General features: G+C 40.3%; 1 protein-coding gene across 2 annotated transcripts in view; it reads right to left on the bottom strand.

Moving 5' to 3' along the window:
• The window catches only part of RHOBTB1 (Rho related BTB domain containing 1), a 47,480-nt gene that overhangs the window by 10,573 nt on the left and 16,675 nt on the right, over positions 1–20,232 (bottom strand). For both annotated transcript variants that reach the window (XM_005425551.3, XM_031060729.1), the window contains exons 3-5: positions 9,090–9,291; positions 8,642–8,745; positions 400–585 (exon numbers count right to left, since the gene is read on the bottom strand). In XM_005425551.3, the coding sequence (XP_005425608.1) occupies positions 400–585; positions 8,642–8,745; positions 9,090–9,281 (482 nt within the window). In that variant the 5' untranslated portion in view covers positions 9,282–9,291. The remainder of the gene's footprint in view (positions 1–399; positions 586–8,641; positions 8,746–9,089; positions 9,292–20,232) is intronic.

Below are 20,232 nucleotides of genomic sequence, written 5' to 3'. Positions count from 1 at the left end.
AAAAAAAAAAAAAAGAGAATTAAGAAAATTCTAGTAGAATCTGACAGTTTAAAACAGTACCTGACAATAGTGAGAGGGTAGGACATGATACATATGTTCATGGAGAAAAATACATAAGAAAACATTCAATAATCATAACCATCTCTATCTTACTGTAGTGTTCTGCCACCCAAACACATTTAGATATCCAATGTGCAAAACTTTTGTGGGAAACTTAATAACTGTGTGTGTTAAAGAACTAACCAACACAGACAACAGAATTAAAAAAAGAAAAAAGCACGTATATTCTCATTGCCAAAAAAAATGAAACTAGGCTCTCCAGTTTCTCTTTTGCAAGTGTTGTACCTGACTACCAAGGTGATTTTTTAAAAAAAAATCTTGTTTTTGTTTAAACTTTACCTTGCCAGAGGCCGTCTGGCTCTGTTAACAGCCTCGAGATCGGCATAGCGGAGATCCAGCTGGCAGCCCACCAGGATGACAGGTGTGCGAGGACAGAAGTGCTTGATTTCTTGATACCACATTGTTTTCACATGATTCAGGGAATTAGGATTAGCAATTGAAAAGCATAGAACAACAACATCAGACCTAGAAAGGTAAGAAGAAAATACCTGATTAAAACCCCATAAATTATTTTTGCTGGAGTTTCACCTAGTTCCATTACTCTGCTCTGCTCTTTGACAAATGTGCTGACACTGAGATGTCAGAATAGATGTTGTTCGTGCAGAGGTGTGAGAGAAGCTACACCTTTCACCACAAAAGCAGGGGAGCACAAAGCCACATACCCAGGAAGCACTGCCCCTCCATGCTGAAGTGATCTCAGCACATGGGAGCGGAGCACTAAGAAGAGAGGTAGGGCTTTCCATTCTCTACTTTTACACAGCAGTTACTCACAGGCTGCCACTGCTCCAGAAACAATTCTGCTGACTGGACACCTAAATTGCAGTTCAAAGATCATTGGTGCTTGGGAATTAGAGAGGAGCTGTGCAAAACTTCAGAACAGCCACGCAGGCAGACAGATCACTTGTGAACTTGGCATGGAGAAATACCTTTACTGCACTGTTTCAAGTACTGAGGTGGCTGCCTTTCAATGTGCTTTGCACAGCAATTCTCCAATGTCTTTAATAAATAACCTGTTAGAAGGGCAAACTACTGCAGAATGACCACTTCTACAATATCAGCAAAAATAAACATTACAGCGAAAATAAGGTCAGTAAACTGTAGAATAGGACAGTGGCTTAAATTAGATTAAGCATGGCAATATTTGCAGGCTATTAAAGGTTTCTAAGAAAACAGAAAGTACTTCACTAAATGAACTTGCTATATAAATTATAAGCATGAGGATTAAGGTTGACAGCTCAACCACTGAACCACAGCCTAACTCTTGTCAGAGCTGGCACCCAAAGGCAGAGAAATGATTGAATACTTGTCTCAGGGCATACCTAACTAGGGGCAATTTTATTATTTATAAACAAGCAGTTCTCAATCTCTTGGGTCTCTTATGGGAAAAAAATAGAAAAGAAAAGAAGAAAAAAAAGTTGAATTTAAACTCTTGAGAAAAACTGAGGAGAAGGGACATTTTGAGGAGGCAACTTTTTGCTACAGAATTGTCAGCAGGATAAGCTCAGCAATACCATCTCTATCTCAGTTCTATTATTCTTTAATTTAGCACCAATGTGTTGTATCTGCAGTTTGTGTCATGTACAGAGCATCAGCAGCAGTGAATCTTAACATTCACCTTTTAAATAATGAAATACCTCCTCAGTAGTGCTGCTTTCTACATTTCACTGAGGGCATAGATATATCCAGCTATTTCTAAAGATAGCTGCACACAATATGGAGACTGCTGTGAGCATCAATTTAATGCAAGAGAAATGTTCCTGCTCCAAATTTCTGTCTTATATAAACTGCAACACATCTGTCATATCCAGGAACAAGGCCTTTTCAAACTGGAAAGTTCTCTAGTAAATAGTGAAGGGCTAAGCAGCCAACACAATGGTCTGCTGCACAGCTGAGGCAAACACACTTTAAACTCAAACTTAGTCTATTCAAGGTCAGGTAGGAGTAAAACCTAAACCCCAGCAGACATTTGCTCAGATCCCAGAAAGAGAAGCCAATGTACAATTAAGGTACAAAAAACTCTGTGTTACATGTATTCTAATAGGGTCAATTGTTGTTCAATTCAAGGCCATCACAACTGCTGGACTGGCAAGCACTGGCTGCCTGGCTGCTCCTAACTACAGCTAAGCATCTTACAGAGACAGCCTGTCAGCATCCTTCAGAAATTAATACCTAAGCCCAGCAACTGCAGTCACGAGGACCCAACCCTCCTGACTTTACAAGCCACAAGACACACATCACATCTCCCAGAAAACCAAAAGAAAACAGCTCCAGCAGGCATCCACAGGCAGGACACACCAGTTCCCCAGGTGCCCAGGGCTGGGCACAGTCTGTGCTCTGGGAAGAGCCAGGGGTGTCCCGGGGCAGGGCAGCCTGACCCAGCACAGCCCTGCATGTCTTACAGCCCTTGCCAAGGGAGTATCATGTTTTTGCCACCTTGAGCAGCTCCTTGCCTCTGACCTTTGCTGGGCAACCGTAAAACGGAGATGAGCAAAGCTGGGTTCTTCCAAAACCCACTGCACTGCACTAACAGGACATTGTCACCTTGCTGCCTTCCACATGGAAAGAATAACAGAGTAAAGAGGTAAAAAATGAGATTTGCAAATTATTTATCTTATATTTATCCTATTATTTATCCTGTATTTATCCTATTATTTATCCTTTCCCCATAAAACAAAGATTCCTGAGAGTTCTGCACTGGACAGAGAGAAATTAATGGTTCTGTGCCAGGAACAGGACGGATGGGAAAGCACTGGGTAGTGGCAAAGTTCACACGCTGAACCAGCACCACAGCTGGCTCTGCTAGCTCACAAAATACAGCCACTCCATCATGATAAATTAGGTTTTCATTCAAGTCATAAGCACAATTTGCACTCAGTACCAACTGGAGACAGAAATGGATGAGGAAGATTAACCAGCTACATAGAACTGTGAGCATTTCAGGAAAGGTGTCCTTTGGAAACTTTAATTAAAGTACCTACGATTCCTATTAATGTCAAAGGCACATTTACAACTTGCTAACACCGCAGTATAAAGTTTGGTTCGACATTTGTTCATAAAAAAGCAGACCCTGTCAGGTTAAAATATGCATGAATATTTCCTAAACATTAAAAATTTACCAATGTTATTTTAATATTCTCAGGGAATGTAAAAGGGTATGATTTTTTAAAGTGCCTATTCTACTGCCATTTTTGTGCAGTTACTTTTTGTGTTGGTTACCTAGAGAATGAGAAAGAAGAAAAAAGAAGTAAACCTGATTTGTCCTTTCTCTCTGCAGCAACATATTCACAAATACAAGCTGCACTTATTAAAAAAACAGAATTTCACAGCCATTTCCCAGTAAAATTCAGCAATAATTCAAGAAACATTTTTATAAACCTGAACACCAAGAAGTGCTTTATAGAATCATTGAACATTTTGGGTTGGAACAGGCCTTCCTGCCATGGAAAACCAGGAAACCCAGACTGACATCCTGAGATCCTGGGAGTGGAAAACAGCACAAGAAATCCACCTAATACCTATTCACAAAGAAATAATTCACTAAGATCAAAATTTTGACAGAAAGTAGCTTCCCACACTTATCATTTCCAAAAGATTTTGATGTTGCCTTGCAGCCTTTTAGTGTAGAGCCCAAATGCCCCTTTCTACCCAGCCCCTGACTTAGGAAAGCAAGGCAAAATGTGAAATGATGTAATACCACAAATAACAACTGCCACATACTTTTTTACTCCTTAAGGAAGGATTAAAGCATTGGAAGTGTCCTTCTATTGTAGATAAATTATGTATACACCAAGTTGAGCCTCAGGTTCACTAACAGCCCCATTTGGCACATACCTTTCTAAAGAAGGAAGGATTCCTAACAGAAATTCCATAGCAACCTCTTTCTACTCACAGTATGGAACCATGGTGGGATGCAGAGGACAGACGTAGGACTGCATTAATTTCAGTGGCCCAAGTATATAAAGCATTTACTTCCCCATCAGCTGAATGAAAAAGCCTCAAATGTTCATGTAGGTAAAAAAAGAAGAAAAAAAACCAGTGCATACACACAGCCTATCAAAATAAAGTTACTGGAGAAAGCTGTCTGTGTGACCCTCTCTGCTTATTGCAGTCTTTCTTGGGCCTAAGTCAAACTCAAAAGAGAAAAACATCCTAACAAATATATGTATATGTTATAAAAATGGTTTTTCACAGTTCCTCATGATCATATGATGAAGAACCTGAACAGGTTATAAACCACTGTAAAGTAGAAGGGGAGGCTCACAAATTTGGGTAGCTGAAGATGACTTGAAGATACTGCCTATTGCTTTTTTGTGGTAGCAAATGTAACAAGAGGAAGCAGCAGAGCTGAGAGACACCTGAAATAACTGGATTCCCCATCAGCTGAGCCTCTTCTAGTGAAGCAAGAGACTGTCCTGTGTCTGTTCAGTTCCTCTGCTCTAGAGACACATCTCTGAGGATCACTTCCAACCCAGGCCAGTAATGGCTTGAGAGGCACAGGGAATGTGTGAGCTTTCATTCACAAGGCACTTCTGAAACCTCAGACCTTCTCTGAAGAAAGGAGGGGAGCTGCTGGCCCAGCCTCAGTTCAGGCACCAGCTGCTCCATGACAGAGGGCACTGATCTAACTAAAGGCAGACCAAGTAACTCTGTGAAGGCACAAACCTCACCCTAATCTCACTGAATTTGATGAATGCAAGTACCATTTTACATCAAAGCTACCTTGATTTTGTTCTTACAGAAACAGCATCATCATTGTCCCTCGAGGAAAAAAAATCAGAAGGAAGTTGGTGGAAGTCTTCAGATATCAGTGATAAAGCCCTGTTCTCATGGACTCCTTTCAGCAGCATTCCAAAGGTATATTTTTAGGGATTCAATTACATTGGAGTAACTGGTAAAGGGAATTGTAATCACACAGAAAGTTGAATGCATGTGTTCCTCTGCATGCATACAATGCCCACAAGACTTACAAAATCCATTCACAGAGGAAATACTCTAAACCTATTTTAAGAGACTCTGTCAGCAGTCTAACAGCAAGACTCATTCACATTTGTAAATCATGAGGAAAAAGCTGTTTTCTGTCCATGCTGCATGAACAGATTTTGTTTGGTCTACAGCTCATATTTAAGTTGCAAGTAAATAAGTCATCCTGGCTGAATTAGCTAACAACCCCCGTTCATGGTATCGAGAATAAATATTTGATTGAATTAACTCTTTGCAGGTTTGTGCTTATGTTTACACATACTAGAGCTGCATGTTAAAAAACCCCAGGATACAGAGGCTATTTATCAAATTAGCCAAACATGTTCACCTGGGGGAGGAAAAAAAAAAAAAAAAAAAAAAGGATGCAAAAAGGGAGAAAAAGAACTACAAGCCAGCTTCTAGGATTAGCTTGAACATGATGATATGTTGACACTCTCATTCAAAACCAGACTGGACAGGAGGATGGGAGATAGTGAATCCTGACAAGTTGAAATGTAAATTAAGATGTTTTGTCTTTACACTTGCCTCCCAGAGAAACTGCTACAGAATAACAACTTGGGCTTTAAATGAAGTTCACACCTCATCTGCAGGCTTAGAGAATACAATGGCACCAAGGGTAGATTGTTATTAAACAAATAGGTGGCTGGGAGCTGGAAATCAAGACACTAAATCATAACCAAGGCATTATCATTTTACAGCATTTTGGGATGATTGTGCACCAAATGAAACCCTATGGGAGATTATTAATAAATGGCTATTTGGCATCACATACTGCTTAAGCTGAACTGAACAGGATATTTCCAAAACTAAAGCACACACTTTAGTCTAAGGGGGTGAAAAATGTCATTCTGTAAACTGCAGCAAATATTTCCACAAGTCTCTGCAGCCACATCCCCCTCACTCCCTTAAGCTGTCAGGAACTGTTTCCCAAAGCTCACAGAGGAGTGTGATTATTAAACTAAACACCACAGAGCAGAATGCAAGCTGATCTCACTCTCCATACTCCCATTAAGGGATGGCAGAGGAACATTAACTATTCCATCCCCGGTGGCATTCAAATGTTTCTCTAGTCCTGTCACACAAAAATAGTGGAAAACAGATTCCTTTTCCCCTCCTTTCATGTTTCTATCTGTGAAAAATAAAGTTAAGAAGGATTTATCTGTGCTACAAGCCCGATTAACTGTTCACCCAGTCATCTATAGCATAATCTATTTATGTAACATTTTCTAGAACTGTATGGAGCAAACTTTTCCAAGGAGCAGCAGGCGAGTTAATGACTTGCTGGTTCCTGTTACACCAGGTTTAGGACAATCAGAGGTCTTGGCTGAATGTTTGCTGGAGTAAGCCTTCCCCTGCATAAGGTGCAGATGCACAGAATTTTTTTAAGAGAACCAAAGGATTTTATTATTATATGATCCTTCAGACAATCAAAACATGGGGCACTTGCAGGTGTAACCTTGAACAGTTTGCCATGAAATTGGCCTTTCACTGTATTGCAAGATTTGACACAGCTGACTAGACTGCAGCTCAATGTACAGAGATGATTTAAAATAAATTTCTAGAAATATGAACATTCAGCATTGAAAAACTAGTTTTAAAATGCCAGCCCAGATGAAATACTAAACAGTCTGCTTTGACTGCAACATTAACATTCTTAAAACAACCAAGTACCTAAGTGCTTAAAATCACAACATTTTAAAACTGAAATTCTATTTATAAAGTATTCCTGTAGAGCTTCCAGTTACTTTCTTCATTAATAGACTTGCAGAAAAACCACTAACAGGAGAGCAGGCTTCCAGAACAGCCTTTTAAAGCTAATTAGGTACAGCAAACCTCATTCTACACAAGTTCAGTTCTGCAAACCTCACAAATGAATCACTCTGTTCATATGCTTAATCCTCGAGATCTCAAGTTATTCACGTCCTCCTTGGCGTTTGCAGGATTAGAATCTAAGTATGTTGTTTCCTCCCTCTCCCATCCTGTCAGTAAATGTGGGATCAGGGTTCAGAACATGCCTGATTCTGCTCTCCTAATCTCCAGTAATCTTCTCAGCGACACAGTATCTGTTGCAGAATATCGGGAGGCCACATCAAAGCAGAACAGTGAGTGGAAACATGGAAGTTACATCCAAATTTATCAATGCAGGCTCCACATGCTGCCAAAAGGTAAAACAGTATCTATGGACATCTTCCAGTAGCACTAAATATTAAGGTAAATATTACCTTAAAGTCTATAACTTCTCTCACAAAGCTTATTTACAAATGGTACAGGTTGTGCAGCCCAGATGTGTTGTTGTTTCCCAACAGAAAATTCCAGGTAATTCATGACTCTGAAAACTCAACTAACAGTGCTGTACACAAAGGAGTGTTGTACAAACATACAGAGTTCTGAAACCTGAAAATTTAATGGGTGGATTCAACCAGCAGAACCCTCTCCAGCGTTTCTAAGGGGTAGAGAATAGAAAAGACCATCCTCCTTCAAAGTCACTTGTGTCATCAGGCAGCACAGAGAGAAGAAAAACAGCAAGACAGTACATTTTGGCCACATGCAATAGAAAGCTGGGGCTGACACTCTACAAAGGGCATTCATTCCCAGCTGGAAAAAAAATGTGTCTGTCTGTGAAGGTCTGATCAACTGCAGTGACTGAAGCAGATATGAGAAGGTTATGAAAAAGTTGAACAAGGTGAAAAAATATGTGAGGACTGAGATCTCTCAAATGTGAGTTATGAAAATATATATCCAAAACCCACCTTCAGCTCAGTATTTGCCTAATACAGCTGTTCTGCTGTCTGTACTGCCACAAGGTCAGATCTAATTAAACAAACCAGAAAGACTATCACTGGCTTCAGTACTTGCTGAAACTATGCTGAACTTTTACAAACATATGTATATACACACACATATATAACACATGCTGGAAAAATCTAGATCACATTCATTTATATATATATATTTATTATACATGTATTTTTTAGAATTTCCAGGGTTAACTGATTCACTAACAGACATTTTATATTCATAGAAGAAAAACCTCAGCTTTACTTAAGGAAATACAGAGGAGCCTCATCTTTCATGAATCTAGCTCTGCTCTCAAGAGGTTAGCTGCCCATTCAACATCACAGGTTTTAATAAAATAAGTATTTCATTGAGTGAGAGTGATATTTCCCAACATCTCTCCTTGTCTGTTGCTTGTTAGGTAATTATATCAAACACTGCTTATACAGGCAGAGAATGCTCATGTTCAATTTTCTGAAGCTACAATCTTATTTCGGAGAATGTACTTTAAAATTCAAAATAGGACAACAGTTGTTGACAGAGCTTAGCAGGCTGTTCAAGGAAATGTAGCGTAGTAAAACTATGCTGCTTTTTAAATATTTATATCTTTTTAATCCTTCCAGCAGATAATCCTCTTTGCAGTGGGCAGGAACATGAATACCCGTGATTGCTAAGTCCTTGCTTTTCAAAATTTAGATTTGCAATTTATTTCTACCCCAAAATTTGAATGCAAGTATTTCCTAAAATTTTACTTGGATCAATTTACCTTCCATAAGCAAAGCGCCTGTCTTTGTGGTGGTCCCCAAAAGTATCCCACAGCCTGAGAGAAACACTCACTTCATCCACAACATCTCTTGAGCGTTCAAGGACCTAGAAGAGAACACAAAGAACATTCTCTTTGCCTCTATCAGACAATTACTTTGTAATTCACCCCATCAAAAGGTCCAAAACATACTAGCTCAAGGGTCTGTCTCATGCAGTTTTTACCAAAAGATGTATCTTATAAATCAGGCAGAATACTTACATCCCTAAAAATAAGTTTGGTAAAGAAATTACTTTAGAACGAGAGGTGTATCAGAGCATGGCTGCAGTAGAGGTCACTCATAAAACACTTGTGGGCTCATTGCTGCATCCTGGCAGGGTGAGGCTTGCCAAGAAACAATAGCAGCACCTCCCAGCATGTGCTGCACACCTTGCACACCTGCAGCCCTTACCTCCTGGCAGACACGGTACTGATCAATGGCCCAGACGGTCGGGACGTGCGTTGCCAGCAGCTGATACTGAGTCAAGGTTGTGTTGCAGGCTCTGGCACAGATCAGACGAGTCTTTCCCACTGCATTATCTCCAACCACCACACACTTGATAGTTTCAACGTTGGGTCTTTCGTAGTCCATGTCAATGTCCATTTATCAAAAACTGGAACAACACAGTTAAAATAGTTTTCTACTTCTGTGTGAAAACAGTGCAGTTTAGAATCAGAGCCTTTTACTTCCTCTTCTTGAGAGATGCCTGGAGACAACAAACTCTTAAAGAAAAGTGTGTAGTGAACAGTCCCAAAGTAGGCCAGCCAGTCCTTTAAATACTGCTCAGTTATGCAAATATACAACTATTTGGACCGCAGTGGCTTTATGCTGCTCACATGCTATTTTCACTTTGGTTTCTGTAAACACAAGCCTGTTTGCAGAAGATAGATCTTGGTGAAACAAGGACAGCTAGTATAAACTTACCTCTTGCTAATACTTTTTATGCCAGGAGGAAAAAAAGCCTGGACATCAGTGGGTTTAACCTGAAGGATACCAGTATGAACCTGCCTTCCACAGTCCTGCCCATTCAGGATTTGATTTAGGGCTGTCCGGACAATACTGCTAACAGCAAGTCACACAGATGCCTTTAGCACACAATAAAACTCACTTGTAGGACAACTCCAGAGACTGTTTGCTACAAAACCACAATTCCCACTACACCCTGCAAGTATCACACACTCTTCATGGTCCAAGGAGAAGTTTGTACAGATCATGGACTGAAATGAAACTAAAGAGCCAATCAGGAACTTGCAAATATACTTATCTATACCTAGAAATTCTTTTTGATGTGAAATGGAAAGTGAAGAGAAGAAGTTTTTTTAAGATACTGTCCCCATGGAAAGTTAATATTGAAACTATTTCCTTAAATATTCTATGGCAGTATATTGAACAAATGCCTGGATACAAAGGCAAGCTGTAAGAAATGGATATTTGAAAGACTAAAACCAACTCATGCATGTTTACTACAGTCTGTCATTTTCATATGTGAGATCATAGTTTGATATATCTGAATTTGATTTTCTAATGTCTAGCAGCCTGCTGAGCAATCTGGACTCTGCCAGGGAATTGTAATCAAGGAGGGAGTACAGGGAAAATGCAAGTCACAAACCTTTTCAGGAAGGCTTGCCTAATAATTATTTCAGCAAGGAACCTACAGCAATTTAATTGACAAAACACAGGTCATCATCTGGAGTGATGGTCTCCTCTTTTCTGAGAAGAAAGCACTACAGATAAAGAAAGACTTGTTTTAATACCTTTTTTAATATTCACGTCTCATTCACACTTAGATATAGACTATATATTAGCTGTCAGGCTGTTAAAAATAACAGGTTCAAGCTATTTAGGTGCCCATTTTTCACTGTCAGAAGCACTATGTTCTTATTTAAGCAAAAATCATGTTTAGTAACTACTAGTCAAACACTGATTTTAACTGTATTCTTTTTCATTATTTAAACTGATGTACACCAAGAAACAAAAGTCTTTGTTAAAACTCAAGGTGACCCATTTAGATAAAATTTGACTATTGTATGCTAATAACTATAATGACTAAGGCACATTTGTAATCTTTATTCATGTGTGGAGGGAGGAGTTAGAGACAACGCAGACAAGGTGCAAGAGTGATTTTTGCCACTACCGTGTCACACTGATGTTTCCACAGACACTGAATGCTTCTGGAAATGCTGCAGCACAGACTCTCAAAATGAGAATACATTTTGAAGTTCTCCAACCCGAGACTGAAACGTGGGCCCAGACACTTGGCACCCTGGCCCAAGTGCATGGTTGCACAAGCAGAGCTCTGCAAAGTGCAGATGCAGAGCAGAGAACACTCTTTGAACACACACAAACACACACAGAGCGTTGGGCACACGCGAGCCCTCAGCGCCTCGTGACTCCAGCACCGGGGTTTGGGCTGGTGAGGAAACAAAGCTGTTAGAGACAGCCTTCATCCCTTCACCTGGCTTGTAACCTGCATCCTGAGAGGTTACTGATCTGGAGGTAGAGCACTCCAGAGGCTTACAGCTCCATTCTGTGATCCAGCCCCAGCTGCCTGCTGGATGGAAGCTCCCATGAGGCTGGTCCTGGCATGGCCACGGGCTCTGTACCCTCTCTGTGATTCCAAACACAGGAAGAGCTAATCCCTTGCTCCTCCTCAGCATCCTTGTTCCTCCTCAGTCACAATACAAATAAAAGTACAAAAAAATGCCTTTTTTTCCTCCACACTACAGAGAACATGGCATGTTCATACACCACAGCCTCACAGGCAGGGCCCCAAATGAGTAGCAAAACCCCAAGAGCTTTCGGCACGTGATCTTAAAAAGTTTCAAGTCTGAGAATAAACAGCAACCCCCTTGACATATTATGTGGGGGTATTAAATTACTTCATATTTTATTCATGCATGGACTAGACATCACAGATGGAATGTGGAAATGTTTACAAGGCTAGAAAGCAAAATGAAGGAGCATGGCTAGCCAGTGTGTCTGGTTGGTTTTAAACTACCAAGAAGAGATGCCAAATCAATTTTTCTTCTGACCCAATATTCCATTAAAAAGCTGTTACACAGATTAGCTGTCGTATTATACAACAATTTGATTTAAAAATTCTTCCAAAGTTCTTAAATGGTAGTTCTGCATAAAATGTGCTTCAGTCAGTCACAAAATATGTATTAAGTACAAGGTCTAGAATCTTACAAAATTTCCAAGAGGATAACAAAGCCAGCTTAAAATTAACAGGCAAATCTAAATAAAAGTAACTAGATAAATCACTGCAACTGTCTGCGAATCCTAGAAAAGGAACGCGTGAAAAAAATTTAAAAATTACTAGGGTTTTAATTTTCCAATATACTTCATAACTTAATTAAAGCAAAGTTATCACAGGACTCAGACACGGCATGCCTGAATGCCCTGCTGTAGATCAATGGCAATCTAATGAAGATATTTTTAGCATGATTCAATACTGCACAGGACAGAGATTAAAATAAACTGGCAATAAAAACAAAAGTAGAGCTCTGTGGCTGTGTTAAGGAAAGTTCTTAAATATCCTCCAGTATCTATAATGTAACTATGAGTTAAAAATCCAGATCACTTTAATATTGTTCACGAGTTTTCAGGAAGGGATTAAAGCAGAAATAGCTCCTGAAGAGACTGACAGACAGAAGCCCGGACAGATATTTAGACACCTCAAGTAAAACCAGATGCTAACAACAAATTCCAGTATAAACAATTAGCAAAACAAGTTGATTAAATGCTTACAAATGTAGCCAGATGCCTTCTGGCTACTGGAATGATTAAAGCCAGGAATACATGCAAGATCTAAAGAATACAGCCACAGTTAGTTTTTTTAAGGCAGCCTCTAGGTTAAGCTGGTGCTAAACCTATTATATAATCACACTGATTAAAAATGTAGAACATGTATTTACAAAACTAAAATTAAAAAAAAAGACAACTAGATTTGAGCTCTGAAAGTCTGGTAATATCTAGGAAGACCAACTGGAACTGAAACTGAACTGGTTAGACAAGAACAAAGCAGCATATATAAAGATTTAGATAAAGGCATAACATTCTAAGATCAACGAAAAAACTTGCTAAAACCAACCTACAACCAGAAACAGCTTAGTTTACCAGCGAAACAAAGCAGGGTAAAACTATGAGGAAAGTTACTGGAAGTGTGACCAGTCCCAGAAAGGGCACTGACAAAAAAGCCAGAGAAAGACAGAAAAGCCATCAAATGAGGGCAGCAAGGAACCTACCAGAGAAAAGGTCTGATCAGAAATCACCGTTTCCAAAAGAAAGGAGCATAAAATTCAGCTGCTTAAACCAGTTCTAAAGAAAGATGAGCAGATGGATGGAAATGGAAAAAGATACCCGTAAGAATAACACAGGATCTCAAAAATCTCTTAGGATGTTCTATTTTTACATTGTCACCTGTGATTGTTTGCAGATGAAGAGAAGTCAGAGGCAGCCAAAAAAGCAGGAGATGTGAGCAGACTCAAGATCTAACATAAAGCCATTTAATTCATTCACTTGATTAGCAGTTAAGAAATATTCCAAATAAAGCTGATTTATTTCCAAAGAAATATAAGGCTACTGTTTTGAACCACAACTTGCAGATGGTTATGGTTGCCAATTTCTTCTTCTGTTGCCTCACCTCCAGTTGCTGTGGGGTGCTTGGTTTTTCATTTAGTTTTTCCTCATTGCTAGATGAGTTGTTATTATAATCACCATAAAACAGTTGTGGTTGCAATAGCACGCGAGTTGCTCAGCCTCAATAATGAAACACTCCCTTTCAGAAGAAATTTTCCAAAAGATCTGTAGATGAAGCACATCACCTGATTATCGAGTCCACTGGTACACAGATTAAACACAACAGACACACACAATCCCTCTAACTCTCTGTGTAGGTGTATTAATATACAATAGATAACCATGAACTTGTTCAGATCATAACCATGAACTTGTTTTAAGAATGCAGCTTAATATATAAAGCTATGATTGCATTTTTCTGTGCTAGAAACAAGGTGGATGAAGATCCAAACCCAATACTGAGTTGCCTGTGGAGGATCAGGAATCCACCCCTGTAGATCTCTATGCCCACTTTGAAATGTCCTGATGTCTAAAATCCTCACTTAGCATATACAAAACAGAACCAAGATTTTTTTTTTCAAAGAACAGTAGCTAATTATCCAACCCTTTTCTCTTCAGCACAAACAAATCACAAAGAGTGTCTACATTAATCAGTGATGATGGGGTGATCCTGCAGCCATTCACTTCTTAGCTGCGTACTTACAGGACGCCTGAAAGCAAGCATTTTACTTAGCTCTTGTGCTAAGAGCAAACTCTTCAGATGACAGCTCAGAATGACAGCATGTAAGAACCTTGCCGGCTCAGTGGAGTTTTTCTTCAAGCTATTCCACGGAAAAAAAAAGTTAGTAATTTCAACCTGTGTCAAGTAATTTGACCAAAGATGCAAACCAGGAACTCCTTCAAACAAAGGGGTGCCAACCACAATTAAAATGTCACAATTTTACTAAAGAAATCTAATGGAAAGAGACACCAAAGTCTAACATGACTTAATATGAATGGCGGGCATTGGAATTATCTGAAAAACTCAGGCTACCAGTAAGGCAAGAAGATCATCAACAATTATCCCCAAAAAACACACTTCCCTGAAAATATAAGAAGTGCATTTGTAGCTCCTCTATATTTCAATCTATTCTGGAGATGTATTTTTTAGTATAGCTTTGGAGTGACTCTTTCAGAGAGCCATTAGGTAATAACATGTCAGAAAGAATATAAAAAAATTTACAAGACTGTGCAACACTTCTGCCTCCATCCCCAAGTTGCAAAATTACTGCTTGCAACCATGGAAACTGGAAAAGGAGATACAAAATGCCAAGTCCTTCAGGCACTGAAATCACTACCTTGCAGTGCAGAATCCCAAGGCACCAGCACGCTGGCAGGGACCAACAAGCACATGAGCCAGAAGAAGCATGTGAGATGTTCATTCTCAATATATAACCCACCATGTGGTGTTTCAGAATCTTTGGTGGATTAACACAGATGTGCCAGGGGACAAAGCAGGGGGAACTCAGTGTTCACCTGTGTAAGAGCGTAGAATTCACAGACAGCTCTGATTTGGGGAAAGGTTAAGGGCCAAAAGGCTGTTTTGTGGTTTGGCTCAATTTAATCAATGAATTTAGGGCTCCACCAAGTATATTTGTGAAGTTAATCACATCATGGGATCAGGTACCAGATAAAATACCAGGAGCTGAAAGAGCATCACAAAACATTTTTTACAAGGGGTACATTAATATTAATATTTTATTAAATCCTATGAGGCCTGTAGGGGAGACTAGTTTCAAAAGGAAAACTATTTCTGGTCAGCATCAAAGAACTAGCTGGTCACAAAGGGTAGTAAGACTCAAGGTGGGATCAGATCACTAGGTCACCAGGGGACAAAGGTGAGCATGATGCATATCAGGCTGGATTCCTGTCCAGGATGAAGCAGCATTACCCTTTTGCCATTATTTAAAGTTCTGGCAGTTTACATGGAAAGACTGAAGAAACTACCTCAGAAGGAAGGAATTCAAGATTAACTCTGGAATTTATCACCTACTCTCCCTACCTGGTCCATCAGCAGAAGAAAACAACAGATATACCAATGACTGGGGAAGGAGAAAAACCCTTATATTCTAAAGCTGACCTGATTGCAAATGTGAGACCCTGGGCTCTCCCATGGGTAGGAAGAGAAGGGCAGCTGATGGAAATGTTTCACTGCACAAGGTGATAAATGAGATAACCCTGGCTGTTGCTGCCCACGAGAGTGCAGGTCAACAGAAACACCTTTATCTTCCACACTGACAGAACCTGGTTCTACCCTTTTTCTTCTGTCCTGGGATAGTTTAGGGCCAGTATCAACAAAGAAATAAATCCCTCAGAATGCTGCTAAAATTTGATACAGCTGGAGAAGTTCAACACTGAGGCTGTCATCAAGAGAGACTCCATTTGGCTTGCCTGAACCAGCTTCTTTCATGTCAGCTTTTGATCAATAAGCATCAGATTCATTTCTGGATGCTACCTCTTACTTTGTAAATACAGAAGTTGTCAGAAGCTTCCATTCAGCTGCCATAATCCCCACTCTGTCCCTCAAGTTTTAAAGGGAGGGAAAAATTGACCATGGCTTCACACAGAAATGAAAGGAGCAGCCCTTAATGGTGATATAAAGTTGAAGACAGAACAGATGTCTCTAAGTTTGCTAGAAAACTTCTCAATAAAATGATCACCACAACCCTCACAGAAATTGTAGAGACAGAGAATAATAATTCCTGGTTTGCTGCATCAGATGCCTGGCACTCTGCTCTTTCTCTGCCTGCATGACTCCCGATTTGTTTATTTCTGTTAATTATTAGGATCCTTTGTCAAGTCCAACCTACCTCTGTAATGACACAAAAACTTCTGATCAGTAAGAATGAGCATTTCCTCAGAAGCCCAAAAATCAGAGATACTAGTAAAACACAAATTCTTCCCACAAATCAATGTGTAAAACAGACTGCCCTCTGCTGAGGGCAGACAGCTCAATAGCTGAGAATGAAAACATTCAATTTTATGTACAATAACAGGTTCTTCTGAGCCTCCTCAAAAAAAAAATTTAAAAAAAAATTGCACCTCACAAGGACTTGTTTTTGTGTTATACACACTCAGTCTATCAGACCAAATAGAGACCCAAATGAGAGTTCAGTATTAGACTTGAGCTACGTCAAGTATCTGACAAGTTCTTCAGGAAGACCTGAAGGGCAGAAATCAACAAGCTGATTACACTGAGCAGCTTACATATTATTTTGACCTGTGACATACCTTGGGATATCCTCTGAGACGAGATCATCGCCCTAGAAATTAACCCACATGGCAGGTGAAGGACATTTAACCACTTGGAAACCTCATGTGTGGGAATCTGGGATGAGTGGTTTTTACATGGTGGCAGAGCCTGCAGCACTGCCACTCCTCTCTTCACCAATTTTCCAGAATCTACTCCAAGAACAAGCCACTACACAAGGCAGTCCCTTGTGCCTCCTTTTGCTTCTTCTTTCTTGGTGTGCACAGAGATGTGGAAAACAGTGCCCATAGTGGGCCTACTCCTTGAAAGGGGGAAACATCCCTAGAGCTGGCACATGACTGGTTTAAGGCTGGCCCTTCAGCTTTGCCTATGCATCTTGTGAGGATTCCAGATATACCTGGCTACCACTGACTGTTCATTCCACTCACCAGAGATAATCACAGCAGACACAAGGGACTAGGCAGTGACCAAGATCTGGCATTGCTGTGGGTCATAATCTGTCATATCATCACAAACTGAAATTAACTGTGGCTGACGTGAATAAAAGTGGCTGAGAACCAAGTACCTGAAGAATGGACAATACCCATTGATGGTGATAACCATCACCAAACAGCTAGCACTTTTTAAAGCAGCCACCCATAAAATGCACAAAGTCCTCAGATCAGTCCTCCTTCTGCAACAGAAAATTATGCTGCAAGAGCTGAATAAGGGTGCACTGCTAACAGCATGTTAATTCAGCTCAAGAATACATTTTTGAATCAAATATTCCATGGTTTGGTTCACATTAGGTGCAGCCAGAGTGCATAAATTGAATTTTGACAGGGAAGGTGTGCCACCTACCAGTGATAAGCATTCAGTCCATGGGACCAGATTAAAGGTAGTCTGAAGTACTGCCCTTTGTCCCTGAGCTGTGTGCAGTGTGGACATTGGGTCCTCAGCACCAATTTTTTCATTCACAGATCCCCTGCTACTGCATCACATGATGCATCAGTGTAGCTAGAGCATCAGGTGCTCTGATTCCTTCTTTGGTATTTGGATTAACATAACTGGGGTAAAGCTGCAGCTGAATCCTTAATGACTGTCCTGCCCAAGAGTATCTGGGATAACATATAAAACTCAAAGCTTAAAGGAAGATGGGTCCCTGGAAAAGTCTGACTCAACCACGTTTCATTATAAACTCCATTAAATGCCTGATTTTACTCTTATGTAATTAAGATGCTTGTGCAGTATTAAACTACTGATAGTTTTGCAGAGGTTGTTAGTGACTGTACACACACATGAAAGAGGTGTTGACACTGTATGCTCTTCCTAGGCAGTGCTCCCAACAGTACTGAAAGAATAACAACAATCACCACCAAATAAGGCATTCTCACAACTTTTGTTCATTTCTGTGGGGAAAATGTTTGTAGAGCTTCACTAGAGCTACAAACACAGAATATTCCAGACACTAGTGACCTTCTAGCACAGAGAGCTGTTGAATTCACTTTCTGTACTTGTTCTCTTTCCAAAAGATAGAATCAGGCTCTTGCTTCTTGAACTTTATGTGACATTTCTTATGCATTCTCTTCTTTGTTAATCAGTGATCTTAGAAAGACATTATATGTGCTTTTATTCATTCCCAGACACTATTACCACTAGGAAACTACCAAAGGAGAGTGAGACCTCATAATGACAGCAGGAAAAACCTACCCAAGGACCTAAACACCCACTGGAACAGCAAACACTTCAGGATGGCAGACTTCAGGTAAATGCTATTTTCAGATCATGGGTCAAGTTCTGCACTTATGTCTCAAATGCAAATCCAGCAACATTAACGGAGTAGTGCAGGAGACACACAGATGGAGGGCTTACTTGTGTGTAGTGCCACACAGAGCAAAGAAAAAAAATAATTTAAAAATAAGAAATTGCTTTATTGTATTTCATGTGAGACAGAAAGGAGAGGAAAACAGAAAGTATAATAGTGCTGGATGGGAGGCAAAGGGAATCCATATTTTTATTTCATGACCTGTCTGTAAGGCCAAAGAGCCCCAGCTATGACCACACACACTGCAGGTGACCAGTTACAGCTCATGCATCACTCACTCCTTCAGCAGAAAGTCTTGAGCTCTTTTATGGAAACCCAATCAGTGATCCAAGGATACAATCACCCAGTCTCTTAGCTGCTCTGCAAGTCTGCTGCATGCAGCAAGGACACCTGAGCATTTCCTTTTCCCCTTCCCAAGCACATACTTTGCTCTACAATGTTTGTATACTTTTCTGGTAGGAAGGAAGGGAGCACGGGAGGAGCATGTCAAACACCTGTTGCTCCTTTGCTTCTCCTTCTTCTGTCCTTTCGTCCTCTTCAGCACAGAGTAACATCTGGATAAAGGACTTAAGTATTTTTCCAGCAAATAAAATGTATTAACAAAGAATCAAACATCAGGATTTACTGGTCAAGTGATCAGCTCTTCCTCTCAACCTAATGCTTTACAGTATTTATGAAGCTTGGAGTTTTAAACGGGCAGGAGTTTTAGAAAGCTTCCCAGAGCTAAAATTGATGTTTATTTCTTCTTGGATAAAAATACTTCTGTGGATCTGAGCCTGTCCCAGATCTTATGCTCATTAAGTATTATGTCACTCAGATAAAGAACCCGTAGTAGAAATACTGAAATCCCTTTTTTTTTCTTTAATAGTGTGTAGATGCACTGTATATCTGAGACATAGAATCAGGCATGCAAATGCAACATAGACAGAAAGAAAAGCATAACCTAATGGAAGAGGACCTCAGAAAAATACTGAAAACAAATGAAGCCATTCTGTTTCCATGAGGTGTGACTCCTGATTCTGAAATACAGCCTGTACTGAAATGTTGCTTACACTGAGCAGTCATGACAACTCTTCAGCATGAGTCTATCAATGGTGGGTTTCTCCCCACATGCATTATTTTTGCCGAGAAAGACCAGCAGCTAAAGGACTCCCCTTAAGCACACTGGAAAAGCTAATTTCCACCTCAGCTTCCAGTAGAGCTCAAGCTATTACAGCTCAAGCTGAACATTTGGCTTCAAGTCAGCTGTGTGTCCTGAAATAGTACACAAACTGAGGATGAACAAAGTCATTGAGACTATTCTGGCATCACTTCCTTGCTCTTGCTGTGACCATATGCAGAACCTCAAGGGCTTTCTTTTATTATTTTCATTTTTTAAACAAGTATATTGTTGCCTTCAGAGTAGTGTCTTGACCAATAGACAGCAACTCCTCCACCTAGTCTGCCTCGGTGCAGTGACTGATTTCTCTTTGCTCTAGATGTCAGACGCCACAATACCTACTAAAGGTTGACTACACAGATTAAAAGTCTACTACTGTTTGTCTTTACAACCCTTTTCTATCGCTCACAAATAGGTCCCGACATAGACACCTGATAATCTGTGCTACAAGACCCCCCAACAACCTCCTGCTATGGTCACAGCAACTCAGAGCAGACTCCACAGACAAAGCAAGCGGAAAGAACGGGAAGGGGAAAAAAGAGGGGAAAAAGAAATCCTTCGGGTTTTCACTAAGTGACACTCTCAGAGGTACCAAGCGCCAGGAGGTTTGTGCTTCCCGTGCACATCATACCCGTCTATTTTTGCCTTGCCCCTCGTGGCCTCGCTGCAAAAGGAAGCCAGGCAGATCTGCTTCAGCAAGGACTCAGCCCTCTCTGTCCTCGGAGGAGCGGAGGATGCCACCACCTCCTGCTCTCTCCCG

The sequence above is a fragment of the Geospiza fortis genome, unplaced genomic scaffold (genome assembly GCF_000277835.1).
Source record: "Geospiza fortis unplaced genomic scaffold, GeoFor_1.0 scaffold92, whole genome shotgun sequence".
Taxonomy (NCBI): domain Eukaryota; kingdom Metazoa; phylum Chordata; class Aves; order Passeriformes; family Thraupidae; genus Geospiza; species Geospiza fortis.
Note: the sequence above shows the minus strand (reverse complement) of the source record. Positions and strands in the feature narration are given on the sequence as shown.